A 25,577-nucleotide genomic window follows, 5' to 3' on the forward strand; every position below is an offset into this window, starting at 1 on the left:
TGCAGCCATCTACTACAAACATGAGGCAAGCTAACTGAGATGTCACCTGTATCGAGTTTGATATGCATCAGTCGACTACAAGTATCAGCCCAACACTACGTGCATCCAGATCAGCCCAACACTACGAGTATTCGGATCAGCCCAACACTAACGTCATCTCACTGGAGTCACACTTAACTGAAAATCATACTGAGTGCCTTAACAGACTGTTTTCCAAAATTTGCATCGATAAAATCAACCGCATCAATAGTGAAAGAAATGAACATTTTTTGATTTATTGAAATTTTATGTGAAAATTAAATGTAAAAATTCATCAATTTATTTAAAAAAAAATAATAATTTTTTTATTCAACATACTAATTTTTTTTTATGCAATAAAAATTGAATTTTTCTATCTATTAAATTTATGTGCAATTTCAAAAACTATTCTTTATATATTAAACTTTCTGTTGAGATATTTTCCTTTAAATTATAAAGCTAAATCAAAAGTAATTTTGATATTCTATACTTTGAAATATTGTTTGGAAACATAATTATAACAAATGCTATTGATGAATTTTTATAATAATTTTCAATATTATAGGATGACATGTAATGTTTTTCTAGAAAAAATTGTTACTGTTCTCGAATTTAAATTTCAAAAATTTCCATTTGTGTCAATGTAATTTTTTCTTTAAATTTTCAAACAGTAAAATTTTTTATGTCAAGAGGGGGGTATTTGTAATATTACATTTTTTTCTCGATTGGAATCGAATCTTCAATTCGAGATCTATAAAACTTTATAGTAAATATCAGAGTAATCGATATATGGACAACTTTTTGACTGAGAATTTATCATATATAATTGTGTTGCTTGTTCCATGGTATCACCGAAAAAACAAACTCTGTAAACAGAGTTAACAGAATTATCAGATCATATAGATGATATATAAATTTAAAATAACAATTTCGAAATAAAGTTTTATTGAGAACAAATGTAAAATGTGAATTCTCAACTTGTAATTTATAATTTTTTGGTGACGTGTCCATGAAGTCGTCACTGGTTTGATTTGTCTTTGCTCTTTACTGGTAGGCTTCCTTCTTCTCTAAAAAAATGGTGGCTGGCTATTGAAGGTGTTTTGTGCTCTCTGAATATTTTTCTATTCAATTGAAATTTTAATGTTTTAAATTGAGTTTTGAACAGTTTATAGTGTTCTAATTTTTGTCTATAATTATTTCTTGTGTTTACAAGCCTATAGCCATTGTTTTTTCAACTACATAAGTGGATAAGTATTTAGCTCGTAATGATTTTAGATGCTTAAGTGTGTAAGGTATTGTTCTTTGTGGATTTGTGTTATATATTGCCAAAATTCTTCTGAAGATTATAAGTTGGTTTGCTCTGAAAACTGGACTTCTCATTCATAGGCAATAGATCCATTCATAGTTTATCAAGAATCTATTACGTTGGAGCCGATAACTTTCCTTAGGTTAATAGGTGAGAAATGCTATCCAACCGATTTAGGAGAAATTGGTAGCACGGCAGTTATTGAAAATTAACTTGATAAAATAATGTACAAAGATTTTAAACAATACGTTTCTTTATTTAGAAATGAAACAATTAAAAATTGAGTTTGTTATTTTATATTTTTTGAAAACATATGTTTCAGTAAACATAATATGACTAACTTCTATTAATCAATAATTACAAACTACAGTTTACAATAGTTGGCCTCCTCAACACCCCTTATAGCCAACCCTAACCACCTCTAGTAAATAACAATAGAAAAATTACTAAGTTATAATAAATTTAATTACAAACTAAAAGGAAAAACGTTTACAACAGCTAGATTGAACAAATTTGTTTACCGACAAAAAGTTATATAGAAAAAATACAAAGTTATAAGAAATTTAATTACAAACTAAAAGCAAAAAAGTTTACAACAGATTGAAAAAAATTAATAACAGGCGAATATTTTTATATCAATTTCTAAATGTGATTTCTGTAAAGATATATTTCCAATACAATTTTCAAAATAAATTTTAATTGAATCGTATAAGCTGAGCTTTGGCTTCAGTTGAAGTTACAATAAATTCACTTACAAACTAAAGTTTACAATTTATAGTTGGCATCCTCAAAACCCCTTATAGCCAACCCTAACCACCTCTAATAAATAACAATAGAAAAATTACTTATAGAAAATTACAATAGAAAAGTTACAATAAATCTAATTGAAAACTAGAAGAAAGAAAGTTTACAACAGTTGGAGTGAACAAATTTGATTACAGGCAAAAGTTATATGATTTCCAAGTAGTGTGACTTCTGCAAAGATTTGAAATTAAACATTACTTCAATTAATCACCAACAATTGATAAAGTCTTATCTTTGAAATACAGTAAAATTTTGAGACTAAAACTCAACCGCACTATCTTAAACTTGTTTTGAGTTTATTCAGGCAATAATAAGTTGATAATTTTATAAGCTGAGCTTTGACTTCAGTTAAAGTTACAATAAATTCACTTACAAACTAAGTTTACAATAGATGGTAAACTCCTCAACACCCCTTATAGCCAACGCTAACCACCTCTAGTAAATAACAATAGAAAAATTACCAAGGGCCGATTTCCGAGCTCGGGATTTAGCTAAGTTCTAGACTTTAAAGAGCTGGAGTCAGAAAATTGGCTTTCCGAAACGGGGCGTAGTCGCAGTGTCGTAGTCCACGTTTAAATTAAACTTTTAAAAACTAGGAAATTGAACACAAAATAAAATGAAGTGAAAATAGTGTAAAGTTTCAGCTATTTTGATTTATTTGGGAATGTTTCATTTCGTCAAGGAAAAACGTTTCCAATTATAGAGATGAGAAAATAAAGATTATCATAAAAATTACGACTATGCCCAGTTTTGGAAAGCCAATTTTCTGACTCCAGCTAGAACTTTGCTAAATCCCGAGCTCAGAAACCAGCCCCTTAAAGTTACAATAAATTCACTTACAAACAGTTTACAATAGATGGTCTCCTCAACACCCCTTATAGCCAACCCTAACCATCTCTAGTAAATTACAATAGAACAATTACTAAGTTACAATGAATTTAATTACAAACTAAAAGGAAAAAGTTTAGAACAGTTCAATTGAACAAATTTAATAACAGGCTAATATTTTGATATTAATTTCCAAATGTGATTCCAACTGCTTTTAATTACAAACTGGAAGGAAAAGGTTTAGAACAGTTCAATATTGAACAAATTTAATAACAGGCAAATATTTAAATAAATTTCCAACTGTGACTTCTGCTATATTTTTGCAGAAGTCACACTTGGAAATTCATATAAATATTCCCCTGTTATTAAATTTGTGAAATCCAACTTTGTTTCAATACAATATCCAAAATACATAATTATTTCAACTGAATGGTATGATCAAAAAATAAAATAAATATTCCAATTTTAAAATTATTATTCAACAAAAGAAAAATTAAAAAGAAACAGTAATTGTGATGTAGTCCACCCACCATGAGCTGAGCGTTGGCTTAACAGTTTTGTATCAAATTATGGTGTTGTGTATCAAGTTGAGATTATATTCTGTATAATGTTGTGGTGATACTGTATCATATGTGATTAGCCTATACTGTATCATTTATGGTGGTGAAGCCATAGAGAAAAGATTGCTTAAGAAGATATCACATGGATTGTGGAATTAATTCAAGTTTGCAAGTTCTGTATAATATTATAGAACAACATATTATTTCGATATATTTTGCTCAGTCGAATTGTATGATAGATATTTATATTTAATGTTAGTGTAGCCTTCCATATAAAATACTAAGGGCCGTTTCCGAGCTCGGGATTTGACTAAGTTCTAGACTTTAAACAGCTGGAGTCTGTATTACAAGTCAAGTATTAACAAGTTAATAAGTATAAGCCTAATATTTCTTCAATGAATTAATTATCAAGTAATTAATTTTAGAGGTAAGAGATAGAAGGTAGAAGTTAGAATCAGTTAGGCTTTGACTTGTCAATTTGATGAAATTATAGGATTAAAATTTTTGACAACATGAGCTAAGCTATGGATTCTTCACTAATTAGAGCATTGACCTGTGGCTAAACGATTGAAATTAGTATTAATATTTTATCATTAGAAGAATAAATCTTAGTATGATTATAGAATCAGTAAGGCGTTGGATTGTTGAATTGAAGTAACTAGTATTAATAATTTCGACAACATTAGCTAAGCTATGACTTGGCAAATTGAAAAACATCTTAGTAGTGTTTTTTAATGAATTATGTAGAAATTAATATTGGAAGAATTAGTCTTAATATTATTATATAGATAGTATTTTGATAGATATTCATTTATGTTAGGCCCACCGCAAAGTAAACACACGATAATCCACGAAAAGCAACCCACGCCGTGGGATGTTTTGTAAACCATCCTATAGAATTATTCATAATCCATCAGCTGACAAGTGGATTATCCATTGCATGTATTATTATCATTACACAGATGTCTAGAGAAGCCTAGCAATGGTTTACAAAACATCCCACGGCGTGGGTTGCTTTTCGTGGATTAGCGTGGATCTACTTTGCGGCGGGCCTTAACCAGCCAGGGCTAAGCTTATTGTAGGGTACAAAGTTACAAATAATTCACTTACAAACTAAAAACTTAACTATGTTTACAAAAGTTGGAACAAAATTTATAATAGTTAAATTGAATAAATTTGATAACAGGCAAAAATGTATATGAATATTCAACTGGACTTCTGCAAAATTATATCTAATGAGGAAGCTACAAGTAAAGCACAAGAAGCCATCAAGAAAATTGGACTAGAACCTGGCGGATTAAGTTGAATGAAAGCAAGTCCACACATGTTGTCTTCACAAATAGGCATTATGTGTACGTCCCAATAAGATTAAACAACTTAGAAGTTCCGTTTGCAAATGAATATAGGATGAGAAGACTGCCACCGACGTTCAACTTCCAAAAGAGAGCTGCCACCACTAGAATACTGGGAGAAGGCCTGTCAGAGAAGGCTACCAACCTCAAAGAACCTCAGACGGTCGACAGACCATGAGTGATGTATGCAAAAAAAAAACTTAGAAATACACTTACAACGCATAAAAACTTCTAAGAAATCAGAAATATATATTAATAGCTTTGTTCTAGCTTAGACACTGTTTTACATTTGTGAATATTTGAATAACACTTACTTTTCTTGCCGAATTGAGGTATGAATTTCACTTCTGAGGAGGAGCCACTGATGTAGCTCCTCCTCAGGAGTGAAATGCATACCTCAATTCGCCAAGAAAAGTAACTGTTTTTCACATATTTAAAAGTGTAACACAGTGTCTAAATTACAACAAATTTATCATAGGCTATAGCGTTTCGTCATGGAAAGCAACATTAATATATCAATAACTTTGTAAATTGATCCATTTTTTGCTGTTTTCAATATTCTGTTTGTAATTTTCAAGAAATGTATATGAATAACTTTGTATATTGATCCAATTTTGGTTGTTGACTCTATTCTACTCTGTACTTCAATTTTCAATTTTATAGTGAAACAAAAAAGGCTTGAAAAACCACACACCAAGTGCTTGCCTAATAACCTAATCTGTACAGTCTTGCTTATAGAAGAAGATTTTTGTATTTTTACAACCAAAGCTTGACAAACTAGAATTATAAATCTTTTGAATGTGGCAATTTCAAAAACTTGACAAAGTTGAAATTTTATAATAAACTTAGGCTCAACTCACACTTACGCGACTCAGGTCGAGAAGAGACTCGACTCTAGTCGAGAGATAGATAGATAGATAGATAGATATTCAATCCATTCAACACAGTGTACTCATTATTATACAAGCAAACAGTTGAACGTCGTCAAATTATTACAAATATAAATATAGTCTACTAATTAAAATAGTAGCGATTCCTTCAATGATCCTCCAAATACTCCTGCACCGTGTAGTAGGCTTTGTCTATAAAATATTTTTGAAGGTCGGTTTTAAATCTATTAAGAGGAATGCTGGTGGATGCACGCTTTAAATGTATAGGAAGCTTATTATAAAATTTGCAGCCTGAGTAACTAGGCTTACCCTCAAAAAGCTTCCTCCTGTGCGGCTGAATCGCAAAGTTGTCTCTGCCTCTAGTGTTGTAGGAGTGCGTATCGGAGATAAGTGTCAGGTCCATTCTATTTTTTACAGTATGCATGATCATTCTAAACATGTAAATCGAAGGCACCGTCAGCAGCGACAATGATCTGAACGCATCTCTACAGGGGTGATTAAATCCAAGGCCCGCTATATACCGTATTGCCCTCTTTTGTAGTACAAAGACCCTCTGCATATTTTCCTTTGTGGTACAACCCCAAAGCTCTATACCATATGTGAGGTAACAGTAAAAAGTAGCGAAGTATGCAACTTTAACGGTGTTTTGTGGGACATACTTCGCAAGATTTCTTAAGAGAAAGAGACTTTTACTTATTTTCTTCACAATATTATCAACATGCATTGTCCATGTCAACCTGTCATCAAAGTACACCCCCAACATATTAACTGTATCCGTGCACTCAATTTCATCTTCTCCAATACATAATTGAGGAAGAGTAGCGGCAGATTTGAAGTGGATAGTTTGACTTTTTGTAGAATTAATTGATAAGCAGATTTCATTGAAATACTGAACAACAGCATTTGTGGAGATGTTCATGTCTATTTCAAAACTATTCACATCTTTATCTGAGAAAAAAAGAGTTGTGTCGTCAGCATATAGTGTCTGTATGTTTTTAGAATAGTGTAGTGTCTTAGAATGTTTTTCTAAACGTTGACACTCAGACCAGTCGATTCTAGTCTCCGTAACTGTCACCATTTGAAAATACATGATCTCGACTAGAGTCGAGTCTCTTCTCGACCTGAGTCGCGTAAGTGTGAGTTGAGCCTAATTCAATAATAATAAAAAAAATCACCGGCTGTCCGATTAAAAAGTTAATTCTCGAAAAAACAGTAAATTACTTGAATACTATCAGAATAAATTAAACTATAGATTTGAAAGGATCAATGTGAATTTCAAAATTGAAATCCAAACTAGGAATTGGATTTAAAAATTTAATGAGATTAAACTAAAGATTTAAAATAATCAAAGTAAATTTAAAAATTCAAATTTTAAACTTGAAGATAAAAGAGAATTCTCCACTAACCTTTGAACCATGAAGTAGCGAACCGGTAGCCAAAATTTCGTCTTGAACTTCATACTTTTCCCACTGTGGTGGGGTTGGCGTTTCAGGTCATTAGCTTCCAGGAGTCTACTTCGATCATGAGCTCCATTTGGGGTTAGTCCCAAAAGGCTTCTCTATATAGAAGCTATATAGATAATCATCCTGAATGAATAAATTATTATGAGAAAGAAGCTGAAACCTCCTTATCTGAAACAAAAATCTCATTAGTTTAACTGGAAAAACACATTACTGTAACAATTTAATTGAACAAAGAAATATATAGTTTGAGTCAGTCGCTTCCAGGAGTCTCGGTCATGAGATCCGTTTGGTGTTAGTCCGAGAAGGCTTCTCTCTATAGAAGGTATTATAATGTACCTCTCTATCTATGAAAAGGAATCTGAAATCTCATTATCTGAAACAATAAATTTGACAACGTATATCAACTATATACATCTCTACTTAATTACAATAAACAATGATATTAGAGAATAAAAATGAAACATGTATAATATTAGGCAAATAAAATAAATGCGCCAAAATGAAATGAATAGAAGGATAAGACCTAAGTCAACTATACAATAATATACATCTATCTATTATACAAAATACAATAAATACAAATAGACCGCCGGGACCAAATTGGAAATGAGGATATAAGGCAAGAGCTGGGTGTCTTTAATATAAATGAAAAAGTTATATCATATCGCAACCAGTGGAGGGAGCATGTCAACAGAATGCCAAAAGAAAGGATTCCCTTGAAAATTCTTAACTACCACCCTATAGGAAAAAGAGATATAGGAAGACCTAGGAAAAGATGGCTATAAAATATAAAAGATGAATAACTGATTTAATGATTATTGTAATTTTAGATTACCGTACTGTAATAGATATACAATTATACTGTTGTGAGTCGGAACAGGCAAGAGACTAAACCATGAATGAAGGAAGAAGACATTAAATATACATTCGTCCTGAACTATTGAATAGATAATATTATATCAACTTTATCATTATTATTATGATAAATAATAATGATAAAAATACAATTTGACAAATACATATACAAATATATGTATTTATGATTATGATTTATAGTATCATTAAATATAAATATCATAGATATTATATTTAATGAATATAGGCCTATTTTATTCACATAATAATAGAAAATTCCCATTGAATTTATTTATTATAGGAACTCATTTATTACATTTTTCAACATAAATTTTCAAAGGGACTAGGATCTTCTTGATTTAGCACTTGAAAATTTATTGTTATGACACTAAAATGTAATAAAGAGTTGAAAATATAGCTGAAACTCCATAATCTGAAACGAAATATGTTTAGTTCAATAACACAGCACTAAAATAATGAGAAATCTAAGGCTCAACTCACACTTACGCCACTCAGGTCGAGAAGAGACTCGACTCTAGTCGAGAGCATGTGTTTCCATGGTGACACTCAGACCAGTCGACTTTAGTCTCCGCGACGTCACCATTTGAAAACACATGCTCTCGACTAGAGTCGAGTCTCTCCTCGACCTGAGTCGCGTAAGTGTGAGTTGAGCCATTATCTTGAAAAAATAGTAGTGATGATCATTATGGTGCAATGGTGATGATATAATATATTACTATTAAAATTCCAACACGTTCCTAACATCACATCCAAGACATACAAGTGGAAAGTAGATGCAGCAAATAATATATCATTTTAAAATTTACACTAGGAAAAGAGAAGTGGAATCGCTCCATATTAAGATGAATATTGAAATAGATGTTGTCAGTTCTACATTATTCTGTGGAACTGAAAACATCTCTTTCAATTCACCTTGACTTATAATTTTGAATACAATAATATCTGGCAACACATTCGAGACCAATAATTGGATAGTATGCAACAAATAGCTTATGATTCCTACATGGGTTGCCAGAGTCAATAAAATTCATCCAGTCTCTTTGTTCAACAAATCACTATTTGATCTTCTGCGTGCAAACCCCTTCTATTGAATGAAAAAGACTAAGAAATTGTCAAAAAACCACTGATTTATTGATAACTAGAAAGACTGGTTTCGGTTATTACACCATTGTCAATCTCTGATAAACTGAGTCAATTGATAAACATTGTCGATCTGAGTTTATCAGAGATTGACAATGGTGTAATAACCGAAACCGGTCTTTCTAGTTATCAATAAATCAGTGGTTTTTTGACAATTTCTTAGTCTTTTTCATTCAATATGAATAATTACCACAATATCAACTTCTCAACTACACAAAAAGTCAAACCCCTTCTATTCTTTGGAGGAGTTTCTCACACATTCTTTTTCAATGAAGTGTTAAGTGCCGGTTGCACAACAGCCGGTTAAATTTTAATCGTGATTAATTCCACGAGAGCCAATCAGAGAAGCCGTGTTATCAAGAAGGCCATCTCTGATTGGTTCTTGTGAAATTAATCACGGTTAAAATTTAACCGACTGTTGTGCAACCGGGCCTTAGTGTTATGAATATTTTACTGGCGTTGCTGATGTCTGTATAGTCCATAGCAAATGAATTAAATCTATCTATCTATTATATGCCTACAGCTCATTCAAGATTTATAATGAATATTATGCAATATACAACATATAATATTATTCTAACACATGTTTTTCATCACATATCAGGCATAAAAGTGAACATATAGTATGCAACAAATGGCCACAACACAACGTGTTCAAGATGCAACATAAATCATCCTAAACATGCACTCAAAACACATGAAGAGATAGAGCTGTAAAACTAAAACTGCAAATGCATTCATCTCTTATTATCATCCGCCTCATTACCCATGCACAAGCCTAGATCACTGGAAGCATGCACTCAGAAAAATGAAGAGATAAAACTAAAACTGTAGGTGCATTCATCTCTTATTATCATCCGCCTCATCAACCATGCACAAGCCTAGATCACTCGAAGCATGCACTCAATAAAAATGACGAGATAAAACTAAAACTGTAGGTGCATTCATCTCTTATTAATTATCATCCGCCTCATCAACCATGCACAAGCCTAGATCACTCGAAGCATGCACTCAGAAAACATGAAGAAATGAAACTGTAAAACTCAAATTGTAGGTGCATTCATATCTTATCATCCGCCTCATCAACCATGCACAAGCCTAGATCTCATGCGGGCATCACACTCAAATGAAAAATAAAAGTTGTGAGCATGTGCGCACTTTAAGTAGAGAAGCCGCAATGAATCTGAAACGTACTTGAGAAACATAAAAATTGAGAAAATTTATGTTGACAAAGAACTTGAGTTGTTCTAAATGCAACATGGGTCACTCAAAGCATGTACACAGTAAGCATGGAGGAGGAAAAGATGTGAGCGTTTAAAAAGATGAGCTAAGATGAAAAATATGAGCGTTTAAAAAGATGTACCTGAAACACTATGAAACTGAAACAAAAGGATTGAATACAATGTAGATAAAAAATACAAATTCAAGATATAAGATAATTACTCAAAGAATCCATTGTTATTGGATGTAAATCAAAAACACCATTTCACTCACAGAGTAAAATGTAAATTCAAAGACACCATTTTACTCACAGAGTAAAAATGAATGAATAGCTGCGACGATTGTGTTTATAATTATTAGAGAAGTGATGCTGTGATGAACCTGTAAACAAATTAAGGAACAGGGCAATTTAATACAATGAATAACATTAGATACAATAATAAAAATTGTAACAAATTAAATACAATATTAATATTAGAAACTGATCACATACACACAGTATATAGTTGTAAACATGTGAAAGAGAAGCCATGTGATGAACCTGGAACATACTCAAGAAACAGAACAATTATATTGAATACAATAATATAATATTGTTAAAAATATAATAATATTAATATTGTAATTATTTTCATGCACACAGAAAATATTTGTAAACATGTGTAAGGGAAGCCATGATGAACCTGAAACTTACTCAAGAAACAGACCATTAATACAATGTTGATAAATTATAAATTACAACTTTAACTTATCATTAAACTAAACTAAGGCACTTCCTGAACCAACAGGAGTACATGTTCCCCCCGCCAACTAGCAAAGGCTAGAGGCAACGCTTTCTCGTCCCCGCCAACTAGCAAAGGCTAGAGGCTATCACCCGCCAACTAGCAAAGGCTAGAGGCTATCCCCCGCCAACTAGCAAAGGCTAGAGGCTATCACCCGCCAACTAGCAAAGGCTAGAGGCTATCCCCCGCCAACTAGCAAAGGCTAGAGGCTGTCCCCCGCCAACTAGCAAAGGCTAGAGGCTGTCCACCGCCAACTAGCAAAGGCTAGAGGCTGTCCCCCGCCAACTAGCAAAGGCTAGAGGCTATCCCCCGCCAACTAGCAAAGGCTAGAGGCTATCTCTCCGCCAACTAGCAAAGGCTATAGGCTATCCACGGCCAACTAGCAAAGGCTAGAGGCTATATTTTAATGATATAACTTCAGAATTATCAATGGTATATAGTCACTTATAAACTAAATTTCATGCAAGTTAAGACTTAAATTAGATTAGAAATCAGTTTAAACCCAAGGTTTTACAGGATTGCATTGATCTTCAGTTCCGCGCCAACTAGCAAAGGCTAGAGGCTATCCCCCGCCAACTAGCAAAGGCTAGAGGCTATACATTTTCTTCCCCGCCAACTAGCAAAGGCTAGAGGCTATACATTTTCTTCCCCGCCAACTAGCAAAGGCTAGAGGCTATCCCCCGCCAACTAGCAAAGGCTAGAGGCTATACATTTTCTTCCCCGCCAACTAGCAAAGGCTAGAGGCTATCCCCCGCCAACTAGCAAAGGCTAGAGGCTATCCCCCGCCAACTAGCAAAGGCTAGAGGCTATAATTTTTCTTCCCCGCCAACTAGCAAAGGCTAGAGGCTTTACTTTACTAATATCACTCCAATCTTAAAACTAAACTTAGATTTCTAATTTCTTAATTCTAATGACTTATCACTAAACTAAACTAATGCACTACCTGACCACCAGGAGTGGATGATCCCCCCGCCAACTAGCAAAGGCTAGAGGCTATACTTTCTCGTCCCCGCCAACTAGCAAAGGCTAGAGGCTGTCCCCCGCCAACTAGCAAAGGCTAGAGGCTATCCCCCGCCAACTAGCAAAGGCTAGAGGCTATATTTTCTCGTCCGCCGCCAACTAGCAAAGGCTAGAGTCTATCCCCCGCCAGCTAGCAAAGGCTAGAGGCTTTCCCCCGCCAACTAGCACAGGCTAGAGGCTATACTTCACTTTTACTTCAGCCTTAATCTAATCTTAATCCAGTATTAATCTAATATTTACATCGCCAGTGTCATAGAACAAGTCAGACCAGGCCACAGTGTAACAGTACCCCACCTGCCCATCAAATTAGTGCTGTACTGAGCCCGCAACCATCATGAAAAAGCTGTGAGACCACCACAAAGGGCACTGATCAGAAATGAAATACTCGACTGACAACTGCAAATATCCTACGGGGATCCTAACAACTCAACCCCTATTTATAGTGATTGTCTTACACCACAGCCATCCACAAACCACAATCAAACAGTAGCACATGTTCGTCCAGTTGTTGGCAGGCGGAAATGCGATCTGCAGGTCAGTTGACTCTAACTTGAAAGCATCCATTGGACTCAGAACCAACCGGATAGAACTTGGCACTGCCGAGAGGGTTGGGATGAACTATGTTATAATACTAACCGCCACAAACATCCCATCCCTAAATGTCTGTGTTATGGGAAAGTGTTAAGAAGTTCTAGCCTGTCTTAAAATAATATAAATACCAGATACCTCATACCAAATTCACCGGTCCATATCTTCATTACGGTAGTGGCGCTGCTCTCCATTGATAACTGATGTATGTCTTTCCATAAACGTTTCTTTACGTTCATATAGTCCTGTTAGAATAAACAAAACCTAGGTTAATAATCATGATTTACAAATAGTATCAACTGTAATAAATATATTAAAGTTAAGCCTACCTTATGTTTTAGAAATTAATTGAAGATATTTTCAAAAAAATCAACTAAGATTATTTTTTGACAGGAGCATGCTTTCGTGTGTGCTCACAAGTCTCTTCAATTATGGAAAGCTTCCACAACATCAATGTTCACTCTACAAACTTAAAAAATGAACTTTTTTATTGGGGGTTGTGCATTCAATTGGTCTTGAAACTAATTATTTTTAATAAAATTCAATTAATAAATCTGACAAATTGGATTGTTTCAACTATTGGCCAACCTTGAAAAACGTAATTTGACCTAAAAAGAAAAATGTAATAGGCCTATAATAATTTTATTTCATGATGTAACTTAGCCTTGCCTTTATTTTAGTTTTGAATCCAAACTACTTGTAGGCTAAAGCATTTCAATAAAAAAAATTACTAGGCTATAAAAACATTTCAAAGATTTTGTGATGGAGCATTTTTAATGGAATGAACTACATTATTGAAATAGAATTTATAGAACTTACTCGAGATTGATAGAATTTCTTTTAAATAATTAAGAAAAGTATGTGATAGGAAAAGAAAGAGTAATAAGAATTGTCCGTATAGAATCGATAAGAAAAATATAGAATGATCAAAATGATTATTTAAGTATTTTAAAAGATATCTAAATTTTAAACTATTTGAGAAAGCTGGGCTCAAAATAGTTAATTAAAAAGCAAAAAAATCAAAATAGTTAATTAACAAGTACGGTATTGAAATGAAAAATCATTATATATTATTATGAGGCAGTTTAAAAAACTGAATATATCTAGACTTGGATGAAAAACAAATAAAAACCGGCTAAAATGAATGCTTCAAAAGAATTAAAGTTAAGTTTAAGAGTTGAATATTTACACTTGAAAGAAAAAGTGACTTCAACTAACCTTCAAACCATGAATTAGCGTAGGAAAAAGTTTACTCTGTAGTATAATCTCATTACTGAAAACTAAATTAACAATTGATGTAATTAAAAACTTTACAAATTGAATTAAAAATGAGAATTAATGCACTAGCAAATAATTTTACGAAAAGTGAATGATCAACTAACTATGACATGCTCACTCAAGTAGGTACTGGGCACATCTGATATTGTCGTCTGCTTTCTCCAGGTGATCGATCGATCGCTGCCTGGTACGTGCTCAGCTGTCTAATCAGTGATGTAAAAATATAAATATTTTTAAAGGTTACCAAGCAATAAACAATCTTATCTGTTGAATAAATTTTTCAAATTACCTGGAAAATTATCAAATAATTATATTATCAACTTATTTTCTTTCATATGAAATATTTAATTTAATTCTTCTGAGAGCGCTATGTTTAAAAGCAATGTTTTGAAAATTGGAAATTGCTCAAACAGAGAGTAGCCGTTATTGATTTCTGCGAAGAGTGTATAATATAACTTATAGTCCAAGCGATGATTGTTAAATTAAACATCAACCTGTAAAGAATTTAATGCTCTATAAGCTTATAATCAGAATGTTTTTTCAACGTTTTCTAATTATAAAAACAAGAAAAGCAAAAAATTAGAGGCGAACGGTTTTTTACCAATTATGTCACACCTTCAAGATCAGATATAAAAAAAAGTTGTGAGATCAATATTACAGGGAATAATGCATGCTTAAATTTCGTTCACAACAAAGGTAAAATTCACTCCAAAACTGAATAATTGAAGCTTTTTCCAGTTTACCTTGTCTGGACCCAACGTTGTAATTTGCAAAATTATAATATAATAACATCGGAAATTAATATTTAATTTAAATCATATGTCACATCTAAATCATATGTAATATTAGCTGTTTATTCCTGTTCGAAATACTCAATCTTATTTTATCTATAGAAGGCAATGGTGAGGCGGAGAATCGGCAGCGTTGTTCTCCTATCTTTTTCCACTGTCATTTTATCGTGGACCTCACTACAGTACTTGAATGCTACATTATGTACTGTAAATTTGTATTATAGTCATTATCCGCCATTTTTCTCAAGAATATTACGGAGCTCCTGGAATTTTCCCAGAAATGAGATTCATGTCAGTTGATAGAGCTAATGAATAACTATACAGGGTATGGATTTGAAAAAAAAACGTTAGAGCCGTTTTTGAGAAAATCGTGAAAAACATGGTTTTTTAGTAACTGTCATTTTTCTCAAGAATATTACGGAGCTCCTGCAATTTTCTCAGAGATGAGACTCACGTCAGTTGATAGGGCTTATAAATAGCTATCCATGATAAAAATTTGAAGAAAATCGTTAAAGCCGTTTTCGAGAAAACCGTGAAAAACATGGCTTTTTAGTCATTATCCGCCATTTTTCTCAAGAATATTACGGAGCTCCTGGAATTTTCCCAGAAATGAGACTCATGCCAGTTGATAGGGCTTATGAATAGCTATCCATGGTATAAATTTGAAGAAAATCGTTGGAGCCGTTTTCGAGAAAAACGTGAAAAACATGGTTTTTTAGTCATTTTTCGCCATTTTTCTCAAGAATATTACGGAGCTCCTGGAATTTTCCCAGAAATGAGACTTATGCCAGTTGATAGGGCTTATGAATAGCTATCCATGGTATAAATTTGAAGAAAATCGTTGGAGCCGTTTTCGAGAAAAACGTGAAAAACATGGTTTTTTAGTCATTTTCCGCCATTTTTCTCAAGAATATTACGGAGCTCATGAAATTTTCCCTGAAATGAGACTTATGCAATTTGATAGGGCTTATAAATAGCTATCCATGATATAAATTTGAAGAAAATCGTTAGAGCCATTTTCGAGAAAAACGTGAAAAACATGGTTTTTTAGTAATTATCAGCCATTTTTTCCGCCATCTTGAATTGAATTTTATTGAATTTCTTATTGTCGGGTCCTCATGGTATAAGGACCTTAAGTTTAAAATTTCAAGTCGATCGGTTAATTAGGAATGGAGTTATCGTGTTCACAGACATACACACACACACACACACATACACACACACACATACACACACACACACACACACATACACACATACACACACACACACACACACACACACACACACACATACACACACACGGACCAATACCCAAAAATCATGTTTTTGGACTCAGGGGACCTTGAAACGTATAGAAAACTTGAAATTGGGGTACCTTAATTTTTTTTGGAAAGCAATACTTTCCTTACCTATGGTAGTAGGGCAACAAATAAAATAAGTAGCCCCGTAATTTTCAAATGAAATGGAAAAAACTTTCATTAACCTGGGTAAAAGGTGAATTGTAATAACCAATGTCATAGATCACAAAAATGAACTTTATTCGTCATTATAATATAATATTTATTTTTCCTGCAATCAAAATTATTTATCAATCATCTGTGTTTTCCATTAGAAATCCATTTTCCTGCAATTTTTACATTCTACAGTTGCAATTGTTTATGTGTGTAAGTTGACTCAATCATTGAAATATACGGTAGTCTAATCAATTTTTCAATCTGTTATCACAGTGGAAAGTATATATTATTATTATCTCAAACCAACGGCGCTGTTCTGCGTCAATCATTGAAAAAATCATGTTTCAAATTTATTTGAAAGTTACAGTTCTCAGAGCTAGACAAGAGTGCACATTCACTATACTCTTATCATAAAAGTTGACTGACTAATAGGAAGTTATTAAACGCATTTCCGTGATATCTCCACTCACTTGCGTAGAAATCAACTCATGATTCTCAGAAGACCTCCGATAGCATTTTTACTGTGAGGCTTTGATGAAACTACAATACTTCAAAATTCAAATACATGTAAACTCCACAAACCAGTAAAGTATTTTATATTATTTGACTTGAACATTCTGAAATTAAATTCAACAATTTTTAGTTGAATGTGTTTAATGAGTTAAAATTCATATCAGCGAAGCTAAAATTGAACAGCTTAGCCGGTCTGAAATATTGGAAGTGATAATATATGTTTATCCTGTCACACATTTTTACGATTATGAGTTTTTGTTTGAGAATGAAAATTCATTTTCTGTTTAAACTCTGCTTGCTTGGCCGGTCTGAAATATTGTTGAACGATTTGGAAGTGATAATATTTGTTTATCCTGTCACACATTTTTACGATTATGAGTTTTTGTTGGAGAATGAAAATTCATTTTCTGTTTAAACTCTGCTTGCATTTAAATCTGACTCAAATCCATATTTATTTTGGGAATATTGTTACAAATAATCAAGAATTACAGTACGGTACGGTGTGTTATAAACTCTTTTAGCAACTGATATTTTGGTGTTTTTAGTACAGTGCTTTCTGTATTTTGAATTCATTCAAATTGATACGTAATTCCAGTTAAACTATAAAGCTAGCTCTTTTACTTTTAAAATATCAACGACAAATCACAATCCTCATTGCTTCAAGCATTCCGTTAGAATCTCACTTCTTGTTCCTTGATAATGAATTTAAAATGATGGTCATTTCAAAATTTAGCAGTCCTGTATTTAAATAGTTCAATAACAGCAAAGATAGAATATAAGAAAATATTCAAAAGAAGGATGAAATGATTTGAAATTTCATATTCTCTCAGAAAAGGTGGATTTGAGTCGATTTTAAAATTTACCTCTACTCATCACTGAAATATAATATTTGTGGAAGAGTTGCATTAATAGGATATTGTATATTTGAAACAACATTATGGAAACGAAAATGAATGGTTATGCAATACATATTCGAATACAACATATTCTGATGTAACTCATCACGTGATGGAAATTAATTTAATTTTATGGCAGTTATTTTCATGAGAGAAATCAACTACTGAAAACATGCAGTATGGAAGCTCATTTCATCAAATATTATTTCTATTAAAGGAGGAATTGGTTAAACGCATTTAATATTCATATTTACTTGCTTTTTTGGTGAACGGGGTTTAAAATAATATAAACTAGAAATCTAATAATAATTTTAAATTGGTAGTGAATTTATCTTTAACAAATGAATAATTTCAATTCAACTTAAGTCCATCACAATAACTCCTAAAAGTATTGCTCCCATGAAAAATAACCATATTATACTAAAGTGAAGGAGAATTATTCCAATATCACCGAAAAATATATTATAGGCCAATTATTATTTACATTATTCATAATACAATCGAAATATGATTCTACTTAAAAAAATAATAACATTTTCGAGAGCCTGCTCATATTTTGAATTCGTGTATATACATTTTTTAAATATGTTCAATGTTTCAGTGACATAATATAATTACAGTTTTGGAATTTGGCTCCCCGTTACTAATTGGGGTGTACAATTTAAAAAATTATTTACCGAAAGTAAGCAATGAATTTCTATGCGTAACAATTTGTAGAGCGTCACTGGTCATTAAACTATTGTAGAGCTTATTATATTTGTAAAAATTCATAAACATAATGATAGCACAACTATCAAACAAATGAACAATCTGAATTGAAAGCTTAGCATTGATCAAGTAAATTGAACAAATTGAAATCAACAGACAATGAATAATTGACTAGAAAACGGTTAATTATCATCCACACTAGAGCAATACTTATCCTTCAACTGTTACACTCATTTATTAAATTTTCTCAACATTGTTTTCCAAAACAAAAATCATGATATTGCTGCATTTTGAAGCTTTTATATTAAAAGCATTGGAAACGAGATACCCTCTAGATCCCAATTTTTTCTTCTAAACATCAATTTCATCTAAACATCCACTGGACAATTCACTAATTACACACATATTTTCCTCTTATCTTTTGATGATTAGATCAATAATATTATTAACATTTATCCATCGTGATTTTACATTGCAATATTTTATCCAAGTTTAATTTGCTGACTCCACTCAGCGTTACTCATAAAAAGATTTATCATTTTTCTCATTATCAATGTTTAATCAGCTCGAGAATCTTATGTTCAAAACATCTTGATAAATTGCACATCAGCAATTAAATACAGTACCAAGGTTTTTCTCATCTAAATATTTTCATCGCTTTTGTTTGTCTGAACATTTTTCAGAAAAATGTCGATGATATAGAATGGGATATTTGATTGAACTGGCTTGTTCTCTTGAAAATTCAAAACTGAGTAAAAATGTCAAAGTTTGGATTTGGTTTGATTTGCTTTGGATCCAACCAAGATTAAATTAATATTCCAAATCGATGGAAAATATGATATATATTATAAACCTATTTTTTGAAATTTGAATGCACCAAAAATATTAAAAAAATTTCCCAACTTCTCAATATTGTGATAAAAAATCCACAATAATTAATGAACCAGAATAATTAATCTAATCATTCGAAGGTAGAATAGAATTTCAATCTATTTTTCAATAATTCATTGCTAGTAAACCAGCTCCACAGCAAGTAGATGATTATAATCTTCTTTCTCTACATCATATATGAACTGTATTGTTCAACTCATCATAATATTATATAATAAGATTGTCAAATTGAATATTGAAATAATAATGAAGTCTGTAAGTTGTTCTATGGAAACACATCAGTTTGTAATCACTACAAGCTATCTGATTTTTATACCTAACTGAAATCTAGTTCTCTTTATATTTTCAACAAACATGATCCAAAAAAAATTGAAACAGATTGTGTTTTATACCTAACTGAAATCTAGTTCTCTTTATATTTTCAACAAACATGATCCAAAAAAATTGAAACAGATTGTGTAGGTATGTCGTACAGTTTTTTCACGATGTCTAATAAAAAATAAATGTTGTTTTGTAAGAAACACATTCTCAATAACAATGATAATTAATGAATAGATTAATAATATTTTCAAGTAGATTCAATCAAAACCTGTCTTGTCGACATAAGGTTCAACATGAACTTTCGAATTAGTCTTTTCGAACCCAAGCTCCTTTTTCTTGGAGACTAAAATTCTACAGAGAGAGCATACATATATGCTTCTGTATGCTAACTCTATATAAGTTCTTTTTTCAATACAGTAATAAGCTTCCCACTTAATGTGCATATCGGTAAATATGATAAAATCATAAGTTCAGAGTCTGGAAAGCCATTCCCATATTAATTTATTTTATAAAATTGGGATGAAAAGAAGTTTTGGACTGTAGTCTGTTTCTTTGTCCTTAAGTTGATTGTAAATGATAGATAAATAAATAAAATACAGGATAACAATACTTTTAAGTTTCACAAAACAAATCATAGCTCTATTTGCAGTAATATGTAATGATATATTTTTGAATTGATTCAAAAAATTAATAAATTAGGATTGAACATACCTGGAACATAAAATTTGTAGGTATCAAGTGCGCATGAAAACTAGTGTTTTTTAGTTACCTGCAATAGACTCAATATTATTTACTCTCAAATAATTTTAATAAAATTGTTTCCAATTCTTCATTCCAAACTTAATATATGAAAATAGATCTTTCTAATAGCATTCAACTTATTACTAAGTACTTTTCCAAAAATAATTTGAAAGATAACAAGAGATATAATATAATAATATTGATAACAATAAAATGGTAACAATGATTGGTATTGAAATTTTTCTTTTTAGCTTGCATGATATTAAATCTATTTCAATATAAATCAAAATTCAGATGTATTATCAAAAAAATGAAATAAACTGGTTTGCTCTATAAGTTTCCAAGTGTTTAAATCGTCCAGTCTCTTACCACATTTGACTGACTTTTTCCCAAACTTTTATTTATTTTTTCTATTGTATATTGTATAAATAATTGTTCATTGTTCAGGCACATCGACAGTAGCTAGTACATTCTCAAGTAATTCGATTAAAGAGTTTGAATTCCAACTTCATCGAAAAAGTTTTCATTCATTTTTCATATCTGACGATTCCTCATTCAAATCAAGGTTGATCAACAAAACATTAATTGAAAAATAATTTACTGGTTCAATCAAAATCTACAGGTCCAATATAGATCTATTTATATCAAATCTTAGAGAAGAAGAATATATTGTTAATTACTTTGGGCTCAACCATGGATAATCAATTTTCTTCCTAATTTTTCAAGTCACCTTCGATTCTATCATCGTTACAATGTGATTATCAATCAACTGTTTAACAGAGTGGTCGATGAATAAAATTTGAAAATATCAATATAGTAATAATACAAGATTCAAAGTATAAAATTCGCTTAATTTACAATTGAATTACATTCTCAATAATTATTCATCACAAGAATAAATTAAATATAGATGTTGAGATAATGGCAGAATCTCAAACCTTTCATCTTCAGTGAAGAGCACATAGATGACTATGAACTGCCTTGAAATTTTATGGCATTCTATCACCACGTCCATGAACATTATCAGTGCAAAGAGAGTTTCCACTATATAGTTTCTAAAAAAGAAATAGAAAACCGGTGGAAATTGTTCATTAACATCTTAAAAAATAGTATTTTTAGTTTCCTCACATTTTTTATTGTACTTTTTTTGTACAAAATTTTTATTCTGTAAAAATGTTTTTGTTTGCTTGATCAAAGTTGGAACTAAAATCTGAGTTTTTGAATTGAATCTTGGATTCCATTTTGACGACTTTCCTTCAGTGTTCTTTATAGAAAGAGAGAGAAAATGATTAATCTAACACCTAGACATTTAAAGAATAATTCAATCATTGGAAGACCTACAAAATAACTATAATTCATAACAATATTCACGTTTAGCTTTAGATGTGAGATTACAATATCACCAGCTCCATCAAATCAACTCCAATAAATTATCTTCATGTAAAAAATAAAAATTTAACATTTACAATCTATAACTGAACTCTTACTTCGTTTTATTAAATTGTTGAACTGCATTCTCCACACAGAGCAATAACTTTTATTTGTTGCGTTTGTTTTGTTTGATAAAATTAGTAGTCTACATAATTATATTGTCTATTTTGGTGATTTTCATGGATTTGTGGAAACTCTCTATTCATTAGCGGAATTCCAAAGGAAATATCTCCTGGATGAATAATTTTACTTTTTGAACAACATAGCCTACTGCTCATATTTGGAATAATAACTGCATTATACTCATACGATTATGCGAGTTGAACTTGGATAAAAGGTTCCATGATAAATATGTCTCCTCTACCTGTTACTCTTTGAACAATTAGGCTATTTTTAATTGAACGAGATTCCAAAGTTTTCTTATGATTGGAATTGACCATTCTTATCCTACTAATTTTGACTCAATGCGAGTTGAGTCTTGTGCTCTGAGTTCCAAGGATTAATTGTTATAGGATGAATTTTGTTCCAAGGTTAACTGATAGAGAATACAGTTAAAATAAATTCGACTGAGTCATTGTCAATATTGTAGAACCGTTCCATAATTGAATAAAAACACACATATGTTGTTAAATTCTACACACTTTTATTCGGTTGACAGTCAACTTGAAAATGTGACCGGTGTGGTCACGAAACCATGGTCGTGTACCGAATAAAACTGTGTAGAATTCGACAACATATGTGTGTATTTACCCAATTAAGTTACAATTAACTCATACTTATTTCATTTTATTTCAAGTTAGATGTTTAAGCACACTCCTTATGAAGAGTGTAATGATCGATCTCTCTATATTATAACCATCTAATATATCTGTTCCAAAGCTTTCTTGTTGAAATCATCTCCCAAACCATAACATTTATTGAATTTTTCATTTTATTTCATGTTAGAGGTTTGAGGACACTCCTTATAAAGAGTGCAATGATAGATCACTCCATATTATAACAAAATAGTCACTTTCTCTTCCAAGGCTTTCTTGTTGAAATCATTTCCAAAACCATAACATATATTGAATTATCATGAGATGTGAGATTAGATGGAAAATAAAAGATACATAGATTATTTTCCTTTGGAATTCGCTCTGGTCACATGCAAGTAGCAATTCTTTACATGCTTAAACATGTGAGTAGCACAACATACATAACTCGACTGCTTCTCACTTTTTATAATTATTTTTCCAAAAACTTTGGAAAACACTTACCGAATAAAAAGACTTGAACTTGTCACCTCCACTTATCCACTCAATTATGACAATTCCAAGTATTTTCATTCAACATGGATATCTATCACCGTAGAGAAAAGATAGCATCTCTCCCATCTTTCTAAGACAGCATAATCTTTAAGATGCTATCTTTTCTCTATTTATGCTACCACTCATATCCACTACTACACTGTAACTTCTATCATTATAATCCCACTGATTATAATACTTTGTTACTAGAATCACCTACAAAAATCCACACGGCACGTCGGGTATTATTAAATTATTCGAGTCCGGTTTCACTCGTCTAGCGAGTTTTGGCTTCTAGAAAAATGATTGTATGTCCATTAATTCTAGATGTTCTTCAGTGAGGGCTGAGGACCAACAACTGATCCTAGATGTTCTGCAGTTTGGCGTGACTGAGGACCAATTCTTCCTGGATGCTCGCAGTTAAGTGGGCCTGAGACTGAGCATCAACTCGTCCTAGATGTTGTGCAGTTTAGCAGGACTGAGACGGGGGACCAATCCATTGTAGAAGTACTAGTTTGGTGGGACCAATCCACCCTAGATGCTCTGCAGTTTGGCAGAGGACTGAGTCGGAGGACCAATTCAGCCTAGATGTTATGCAGTTTAGCAGGACTGAGATGGAGGACCAATCCATTGTAGATGTTCTAGTTTGGTTGGACCACCCTAGATGCTCTGCAGTTTGGAAGGACTGAGTCTGAGGACCAATTCAGCCTAGATGTTCTGCAGTTCAGCAGGACTGAGATTGAGCATCAACTCTGCCTAGATGCTCTGCAGTTTGGCAGAACTGAGGCAAAGGATCAACAATCATCCTAGATGTTCTGCAGTTCAGCAGGACTGAGATTGAGTATCAACTCTGCCTAGATGCTCTGCAGTTTGGCAGAACTGAGGCAGAGGATCAATAATCATCCTAGATGTTCTGCACTGAGGACTGAAGACCAACTAATCCTAGATGTTCTGCAGTTTATCAGGACTGAGACTGAGGATGAACAACACATCCTAAATATTCTTCAGTTTGGTGAGGTTTAGGATCAACTCATCCTAGATGTTTTGCAGATTGGCGGGACCAATATTCATCCTAGATGCTTTCCAGTTTGGTGGCCATTTAGGAACAATTCATCCTAGATGATCTGCAGTTTAGCAGAACTGAAACAGAGGACCAACTAATCCTAGATATTCTGCAGTTTGGCGGGACTGAGGACCAACTCGCGACGCGCAAACGAGGTGGAGGGTTGTGGCTGAAGGGGGGCTGGAGGTGGGGGTAGAGGCAGTGGTTGCGGGGAGGCAGAGTGCGATGACGTCATCTCCTCCTCTCGCTCCTCGTCGATGCGGGGACACGTGGAGGTGGCGACGGTTGCCATTGCTGCTGAGGAGGCGGCAGACGTCCCCGGACAGACATCGTAGTCGTCGACGTCGTCCTGGAAGTCGTGACAAACTTGATCAGCACTTTTAAGATTCACTGCACTCGCTAAGGGTGACCACTAACATTCGTCGTCATGCATTGTTGTGTCATTACAGCAAAATGCTTCAAATAAAATGTTTTGAGGTTTTTCTATCTTCTATATTTTGTTGTAATTTTTTTCTTTTTTGCACTTTTATAGGATTAGGAATGTAGTAGTCCACTTGATATTGTTATGTTTATTAGAACTCATGAACTTTGCAATGGTATATCAATTATTTATCACGGAGTGAGGGTTTACATTAGGCGCATGTTATACGAGCGCTAATGCCGCAGTGTTAACGCTGCGTTTTTAGTGTCGCGTTAGCTGGGCTATGGTACTTCCATAGTGCGCGCTAATAACGCTGTGTATAACTTGGTTCAGCGTTGCCAGCGCCGCGTTAACGCCGCGGCATTAGCGCTCGTATAACATGGGCCTAACTCATTAATATCACTTTCAGGTGAGGGTTTGAATTGCTTCATAGCTCGAAAACATGAATTTCTTCATATAATTTGTAGCCAGCAGGAGTTGATTGGTTTGAAAAATATTGAGCTGTTCTAAACTGATAAGCCACTGATAAGCGTTCCAACACGACTCCTAAAGTATTCTATAATTGGCTGATTTTCATCAACAGCTGATCGGATGAGGACATTCTATATGTCACATGGTGATGTTCTATCGAAGCCAATGTACCTAGAATGTCAGGGTATTCTAGGTACATTGAGGCTAATAAAGATTAAAGATATTCTATTCTATCATATGTTGAAATTTCGGAACGCTAATAATTGGCGGGCTTGAGCACTACCTCCGAAGCCGTAGTGCATTCGTGTGACGTCAGCACAGGTAGGGCTCATACACCAATGAAAATTCGTTGATTTCAGCTGATCTATATCAACTAGTGTTTTTATTGGTGTAGGAGCCCTACCTGTGCTGACGTCACACGAATGCACTACGACTTTGTTTACGGAGATAGTGCCCTTAGA

General features: G+C 32.8%; 1 protein-coding gene across 3 annotated transcripts in view; it reads right to left on the bottom strand.

Annotated features, from left to right (window-relative positions):
* Positions 1-16,437: 16,437 nt before the first annotated feature.
* The window catches only part of LOC111064328, a 272,951-nt gene continuing 263,811 nt past the window's right edge, over positions 16,438-25,577 (bottom strand). For all 3 annotated transcript variants that reach the window (XM_039433771.1, XM_039433772.1, XM_039433773.1), the window contains one exon: positions 16,438-24,573. In XM_039433771.1, the coding sequence (XP_039289705.1) occupies positions 24,325-24,573 (249 nt within the window). In that variant the 3' untranslated portion in view covers positions 16,438-24,324. The remainder of the gene's footprint in view (positions 24,574-25,577) is intronic.

This window comes from Nilaparvata lugens, chromosome 8 (assembly GCF_014356525.2).
Source record: "Nilaparvata lugens isolate BPH chromosome 8, ASM1435652v1, whole genome shotgun sequence".
NCBI lineage: Eukaryota > Metazoa > Arthropoda > Insecta > Hemiptera > Delphacidae > Nilaparvata > Nilaparvata lugens.